This window comes from Capsicum annuum, chromosome 6, assembly GCF_002878395.1.
Source record: "Capsicum annuum cultivar UCD-10X-F1 chromosome 6, UCD10Xv1.1, whole genome shotgun sequence".
In the NCBI taxonomy this organism is placed as follows: domain Eukaryota; kingdom Viridiplantae; phylum Streptophyta; class Magnoliopsida; order Solanales; family Solanaceae; genus Capsicum; species Capsicum annuum.
In genome coordinates, this window is record NC_061116.1 from 204,763,572 (window position 1) to 204,772,087 (window position 8,516).

The window sequence follows — 8,516 nt, forward strand, 5'->3', positions numbered from 1 at the left end:
GGCAAGACTTTAGAAAATTGTTGAAATTGAAAACTTTTGCCCAAGAGGCAACAATTTATTATTTAATTGCACTAATTAGATTAGTAACATATATGCAACTTTTGCCTCATGGGCAAGACTTAGTTTAGAAAATTGTTGAAATTGAAAACCTTTGCCCAAGAGGCAAAAGTTTATTCTTTAATTGTATTGATTTGATTATTAACATATATGCAACTCTTGCCTCATGGGCAAGACTTAATTTAGAAAATTGTTATACAAATGCTATACTGTTTAAATTAAAAACTTTTGCCCAAGAGGCAAAAGTTTATTCTTTAATTGCACTGATTAGATTATTAACATATATGCAACTCTTGCCTCATGGGCAAGAGTTTAAAAAATTGTTGTACTGTGATTATAAACATCAAATACAAATTGTTACTAATATTCTTTTGCTCAACACAGGTTTCAATATGCATTTTTTGCTTATGGCGCTTCAATCATTGAGTTACATGTTTAGCCCAAATAATATTGAACGAGCTAAAATAGGGACCTAGTTAATAAATACGTTAGTCCAATATGCGAATTTGTTACATCTCTCGCACTAGTATTATTGACATTGACACTCTTTATTCTCGAGACCAACTGATAAAATTATTGTTTTATAGGGTACATATATATATGAAGGCTTTTTAAGTGTGTCCACCAAGCTTCTAGTCACATTAGTTGTTAAGTGTGTTATGTGTCCCAGCTTCTAATCATTAAGCTTTATACCGTTAAGAAGAAATTTTAACTTTCTAATGTTTGTATTCAACAAAAAGAAAAAGTATGGAAAGCAAGATATTTCACAAAACACCAGCAATGTCAAACAATGTACATGAAAAAAAAAATAAACACATGGTTCTCTCAGTAGCAAAAGAACTCAAAAACATCCTTCTCCCTTCCGTAGAGCCTGGGGCAACATATGTTGCGCACACATCAACAATTTCATTCAACACAACTACTGGCAAAGTATTCTGTTCTCCCTCATGTGTTTTTCTTATCCTAGAACCTGGCTTCTAACAGAAAAGAAATTGGTTCACATCTTGCAGCATTGCCATATTTAGACGTTCTGTAGTTTCGGTGTACGCCAGTAAGCTTCCCAACTGCTGCCTTCTGATGGAAAGAAACCATCAATTTTGAGCATTCCCTGTTGTAGAAACTAAGGCACACAATTACACATCTTTGTCTATTCGCTAAAGGGATGTACATTTACAAGTATCTTTAAAAACAAAATATACTTACAAAATCTGATTCTTGGCGTAGCTGCTATGCTTCTTGCAGGTTGTGTTCCACTCTCTAGACACACCGAGAGTGCACTGAGCAGTAAAGATAGTTGCAGCAACAAGCATTGATGGTGGGAATCTAAGCATTTCATATTCAACCAGACACAGCTCAATCAAGAAGAAATACATAAGCTCCACCTGATTTGAAAAATGACAAAAAGTTGTATGAGTAGTGATTCAGATTGTTGCGTTACTTTTTCATGTGAAAAAGACATTTAACCAACCTTCTTATCAGACTGATAGGCTTTAAGGAACTGCCGCATAAACACATAAGTTGTAGGTACTGTCATGTTGAACTGTAAGGCATTAACCATCACCTTCTCTTGTGGATAAGAAAACAATTAAAATCATTTAGCGAGGAAGAACAAAATGGAGATACAAGTCCTGATAATGTAAGATTTTGGTCTTTAAACTAGCCATTTCAAGCATTTTTTTCTGGCATAAGCCTTGTCAAAGATCAAAATTAGATCCTCCACTGCAGGTACAAAAACCTCTTCATACTTGCAGGCAAGAAGCAAAGTTGTTATTCCAACAAGCTAAAGTTTTTTCCTAATCACTGACTGAACTGCCAGGAATCTATTGATGAGATTCATAGTCAAATACAAAGTCTCTTCCACCAGTTCAAACTTGTAGTGAACCTATAAATTGGATTAGACCTTAAATGACACCTAAAATTATCACATTCTTCTTCATAAAACTCAGAAATGACATGGAACAGTAAACACTATATACCTCAATCAGTCAGTCAATGAGGATGCCTCTCATCCTCTCATTGATATCAAATTATTTTTTCATATAGTTTAGAGGGATGCAGCCAGCGATTTGCAATTAAAAATGACAGTAAAAGAAAAGGGTAAAAAATACACCTTCATTTCTTTCCAGATTTCCAATTAAAATTGAAACAATAATCATCCTTGATAGAATAACATTACAACAGAAACAACCCAAGTATACCCTCCGTGCGTCTATTTATCCTATGTTCTGCACCTATTATTTTACTGACTATAAATTACAATTCATATTGAAATTAGACTAGCTTTTGTGAGTTATTTGGAAATCTATTAAGCTTAATGAGATCCAATCCAAAAGAATTAGATAATCAGTTAAAAAATATGGGACTTCTGCTAACTCTACACGCCATAATCCTAATGAGCATGTAGAACAATAACAACAAACCCAGTGTATTCTCACACAGTGGGGTAATAAGCATGTACACGTTGTAAACAAAAAAAACTTCTAACAAACAAATAGGGAGAGTGGAGATAACATCTCTACCTCAGCCTTCTTGTAGTAAGCATAGATGTCATCAATGTATTCCACTACAGTGAGTTCATTCTTTTTATCAGAACTGTCTATGTCCACAACTAACTAATCTTCTGCATCTTTCATCTCAATTTTCTCATCCTGAATCAAAGATTTAACACATCAATGGCAATCCACAAGAAATATATTCATAACCAAGATATATAGATCATATAAGCTTACTATCCTATCAATTTCCTCCATCATTACTTCGATATGCTGCACAAACATTGGCACGTCAGAATATCCAGTGGCCTTGTAATCTTCAGCATCGATAATAATGCAGTCTTCTGTTTTATTTCTAATTGGTGTCATTAGGATTGGTGGCTTTGTTATCTGTGGATATACAATGTTAACAGCAGCTCAGTTATAAAATAAATCAGGAGGGGATAGACACTGTACCTCAACTGCTGGTTTCTGCTGTTTGTTCGCTATTTGTGCAGCTAACTTCCTAACATGTCAGTAACCCCACATACAAATTAAACATATCTTCAACTCCAACTTTATAAATTCTATGGCCAAGCTCCTACTTAGTATCATGCAACCAAGAAATGAGCCAAACCTTGTGATCGGATAATGAATCGAAACATGAAGGATCTTGTTAACAACATTGGCTTTGTTTCTACAATGAAAATAAAGTTAAAACTGGTAAACAAATCAAGATTAAACTAAAAATCGAATAACCTCCTTTCGCCCCTCTAACTATACACTTGGCTCTACTAGTGAATAGAAAAGTTACAACTTTACACCAAAGTTACAAAGATAGCAGGTAGATATTAGCCAATCTAAATATAGATCAGGATAGCAAGTGATAATATCGTGTCATTCAAAGGTCGACCACAAGTTGCAAGTGAATAAAACCACTCCTTTGAATCCACAGCACAAGAGCCAAACACTAAACATTCGGGTAGTACATCTTTTTCTTTAACGAATATATTTTTGGCACTTAAAATACATCAAAAATAAATACAATTAGAATATATGTGTTACCATAAGTACAAAAATGACAAAATGAAAAGCTTAAAGATAGTAAACCAACCATTTCAACGTATTCAATCCACACTCGATGAACGCCCAAAAATCAGTGTTCAAGCTCGACAGATTATTAAATGCTTCAATGTCACAGATGAAAGGATGTCTCTGATAAAAAATGAATTGCGAAGCATTCGAATCAAAATCTGCCACATATGGTACCGACGTTCTTCTTCTTACCCATCATACTATTCTCTGAATCAGCTGCTGGACCGTTCTCCGGATCACCAGTCGGAGATCATTGGAGTAGGGGAGCTAGCATCCGCAATAGGTACAGATGCATCAGGTGCGGGTGCTGGAGATATCTCCGGAGATGGTCCTGGTGCTGGAGAAAGAGCTTTTCTAAACAATTCAATACGGACGAGTATACTGTCGACGGTGAAAATGTAGAATGGAGTAGAGTCGATGACAGTTGAAGCTACAATGCCAACCTGAACATGAAAATAAAGTTAAAGGAAAAAATAAAAATAATAAAAAAACAGAATAATAAATTTAAAGAAAAAAGTGAAAAAAGTAATGAAAAAATAAAAAAAATAAAAAATAAAATTTGAGAGATAAATGAATATGGAAAGTTTAAAAATATATATTTGAGGTGTAGAGGGACAAAATGATACTTTTAGTACATTAAAAAGTAAGGAAGGTTATTTTTTAAAGACACTCTTACTTGGGGTCAAATATCTAAAGCCACTCATATTTGGGCCTATGGCATGCAATTTCCCCAAACTGAACCACCTAATTACAAACTAAGAGTGCATAAGACTAACCGAAATTTTCTAATTTGCTATTTCTTTCAATTCATTTAGTTGTTGTAGTTATTAACACAGTCTGTTAAAATAGTTGTTATTTTAGAAAATAAAAATATAATTATGTTCTTTGTTTCAAAATAGTTGGCAAGTCTAAATCTGCACAAATATTAAGAAAAAATTAATCAGAAATGTAATTTGACTAATATATTTTTTATAATTCTTTAATTTTTATTTATTTATATCTCTCTTTATTCTAGAACAATTATGTCAAGGGTAAAATTTAAAAAAAAAAGATGATACTCTCTTCATCTTTTTAACTGACAAGTGTTTGAAACAAATATTTTTAATAAACATATCAACTATTTTAAAATAGAGTAATTAGTTGCTTGTTTCCATATTTATTCCTATGAAAAAATATTGTAGTAAAAAAAAGTAGTACTAATTTGAGGTTAAAAAATAAATAAAAATAATTTTGTTTATTACAATCTTAGTTAATATTTTTTAAGAGTCGTGCAATGAACAAAGTAACATATAAAATGAATGAAAGGAAGTATCAACTTCTAACGCCAAGGAGAATTGAGAACTTTCACGTCTCTATAATTCTTTAGACACATTGACATAACTTCATCAATTCATATTTTTCTATTCAATATATTAAACATATAGATCTATATAACTTAAAATTTTAACCAATCAACTATCTTTTTTATTCTCTTTTCTCTTGTCATGCGGTGCACTATTGAAATCTAAAGTTATAAATGATTAATGAAATGAATTTTATATTGATGAAGAATTTATATATATATATATATATATATATATATATATATATATATATATAAGATTTAAATAGTTTTATTCCTTTCGAGCTTGTTTTTGATGCGCGAATCAGATTCAAGGTTTAATACAATATGGTATCAGAGTCATCATCATTAATATGGTATTAGAGCTGCATACAATTTGACGTGCACTTCTGCGATCCTGAACAATTGTGAAGTTGAATTATCTTGGTCCACTAACGTGCATGCACCAGATCAGTTAGTGAAATTCAAATAAAGAATATCGGGATCTATACATGAAAGGTGAAATGAAAAGAAGGAATCTCATATTGATGAAGAACGAGAACCTTAGACTTCTTATAAGGCTCGATAAATGGGTGATCTTCGCGGTTTACCAAGCAAAAAAGTTAGTATACTAATAGCTTAGAATACTATTTCTATGGCTACAAATTAATTGGTATAAAAATGAAATTCGAGCCTAATTCGACTTTAAAAAGTAATAATTATCAAAATCATATAATGAGATCAGCTACTTTTACACTATAAATGATCAATATCAAGTAAATTGAAAATTTGATCAAGATTCACTATAATATCATGGTAAATAACGTGTCTTGAATTTAATTTAAGCCTGAAAATGAATAAGTATTGTGTCTTAGATTTGATTTATTCACAAAAATTGATATGTAATGCGTCTTAGATTTAATTTAACCACAAAACTAATTCAAAAAACGAGTATTACAGACTAATAAAACAAAAGTTTCATGCATAATCAATGTGACTTCAACATCAATATTTATTAGAAATCCATATATATATATATATATATATATATATATATATATATATATATATAATATAATATAATATAGAAGTATCTGACCATATCCAGATTCTTGATATGGCAACGACAACTAGTGTGTGTATCAACTTACAAATTTGTTGGTGTTAGCCAGCTATCTAAGCAAATTAATCATCAATTCTATATACACCATTTTTAAATCAATTTTATCAATTGAACTCTACCATTTATTATCATGTCTGGTAATTTGATGGGATTGGTCGTGGCAACAGCCATGGCTGTTTCTGCCTGCACCGTCATTTTGTTTGATCAGCTTAGGGAAAAGTATATGGCAATTGCTCAGCTTGAACTTACCAAGAATGTTCAAGAATCATCTCCACAGGGAAAGTGTATACTCAAGTCCTGCTTATCTTCAGGTACCATTAATAACTTCTCCTAGATTCTTGGAAGATTTGGATTTTCCTCTTTTTTAAAAATAAAAATAAAAAATTTGGGGGTAAAATTGGGTATGATGAGGGCGAAATGGGGAAGGGGATCGAACCCTCGCCAATAACATAAAAGTTCAAATAATCAACCAACTAGACTACTAGGATTACTCTCTTAGTGTTTTCACTTATCGAGTTAATATATATAACTAATTTCTAAATTAAATTGAATTGAATTAATTTAATATTTTAAAATTAAAATTCAAATATTCAAAAATATTACAAGTTGCAAAGTCTTGTCATGATTAGTCAAAATTCACCTAGTTTGTATCTAAGAAGAATGAAAAGTGTCACATAAGTGAAGATATTAATAATTAGCATTCGTGTGTTGAATGCGACAGGTGAAAAGAACATGAGTTTCGCGAAGAAGAAGAAGAAAAGAGTTCATTTTGCAGCAGATGTGAATGATTCAAAGAGTAATGGGGAGAAATACAGAAGAGGATATAGAAATTCTTGTGGGAAGAAGGTTTTGGAGATGCCAGCAAATCGTAGAGCTTTGTATGCTGAAATTCTCAAAGATAGGGTGCATCACTTGGAATTCTTTTATTGATCAGTACTTGCGGGGTTAGCAATTAAGAAAATACATTTTTAGGCCCTCCCAATATGGTTGTAGTATGGAAATTACTTGGAATATTTGGTGTATCGAAACTTGATTGGTTTCTAAATTAAGTTCTTTCTTGTGCTTTTTGTTGAGTCTCGCATCGATGGGACAAGGTTGATTTGATCTCTTTATATGATCTTGGATATTATTCATGTTTTGAGATAGCTCTGATGGTGAAATTACGTCCGAGATTCATTTCTTTAACAGTACAAAATACACATGAGAAATATTTAAAAAATTGTGTATCCTTTCCTGGTGATAGATGTTAGTACAAAACAAAATATTGCTTGAAGGTACTAGTGTATACTAGCACATTTAATTTCGAGTAAACTCAACATGTTTTTTCTGCACTTGAAAAGCTAGTATATACTAGCAGCTTGTTGGGTTTGGGTAAATGGGTTTTGCTTGGATTTTTGTAGGAATTTTTTTTGGAGAAGAACTACTTTTGTGGAAGCTTGCGTATTCCCTTCCCCTTGTGTTAGTTTATTGTTGTACTTACACTGTGTCCAAGTTGTAACTCCTAAACAAAGTTGTGGTGTATGTAGGTTATTACTAACTGTTGATGTATTTCATTATTTCAATGTCTAATGAAATGGTTCAGTGGGCTTAGTAAAAAGGAAAAAAAAAAAAAAAAAGGTCTAAAAAGTGATGTTTTTTGTTGAATTTTTGGATATTAATTAAATCACAAGATTTTATGTTCTTAAAGGGATTACGGTTCATAATTTAATGATGGATCAATTGTGGTAATCATAAGATTGGAACAATTGTAAAGACGTAGAGAAATCTAGAAATTTCATTATTATAATCTCACGTGTATACTACTCCATATAATTAGGAAAATGTGTATACAAAAAGAAATATAATAATAAGGAAATTACAACTCTAGCCGCTAGTCTAACGTGTTCATCCTAATTTCTTATTCAAATGAAGTCACCTAAAAAAGAATATTTTAAGGAAAAATAATACTCAGGAAAATGACTTGTCAACACTTTAAATACCTCTTGTTTGCACTTTTGCTTTTATTTAGTGATGGCTTTTAATCTATACTTTTTATAATAAATAATAATTTTTGTGAGGCATAAATTATCCTTTTCATATCTCATAAATTATTTTCGGATATGACTTTAATTTTAAAAAATTATAAGTTGGATTGTAAAAGGAAAAAAATTACAAAACGTGCAATTTTATTGGGCTAATTTGTGGCCTGTTCAGTTCATGGGCAGAATTGGATCCCTCACATGGACCAGTGAAAAGTACAGGCTACTCCTTTCCTAAGGCAGACTGCAAGAGACAGATTTCACATACTAGAAAATAGGAAAATTATCTAATATCAGAACTTAACTTACCTAAATTATTTAAAAAATTTATTTATTATATTAATTACTAAATTTCTGATTTATATTCTCTTTTTAAAAATTTTTAGATACATGATTGTCACTTAAAAAATTAAATATATTAATTGTCCTCC

At 31.3% G+C, this 8,516-nt stretch overlaps 1 protein-coding gene and 1 pseudogene across 1 annotated transcript; one reads left to right on the forward strand and one right to left on the reverse strand.

Moving 5' to 3' along the window:
- Positions 1–1,020: 1,020 nt before the first annotated feature.
- Positions 1,021–4,690, reverse strand: LOC107873955 (annotated as a pseudogene).
- Positions 4,691–6,061: 1,371 nt separating this feature from the next.
- Positions 6,062–7,226, forward strand: LOC107874774. Its single transcript, XM_016721518.2, has 2 exons — positions 6,062–6,378; positions 6,789–7,226. The coding sequence occupies exons 1-2, from the start codon at positions 6,198–6,200 to the stop codon at positions 6,995–6,997; spliced, it is 390 nt and encodes a 129-aa protein (XP_016577004.1). The 5' UTR covers positions 6,062–6,197; the 3' UTR covers positions 6,998–7,226.
- The last annotated feature ends 1,290 nt before the right edge of the window (positions 7,227–8,516 follow it).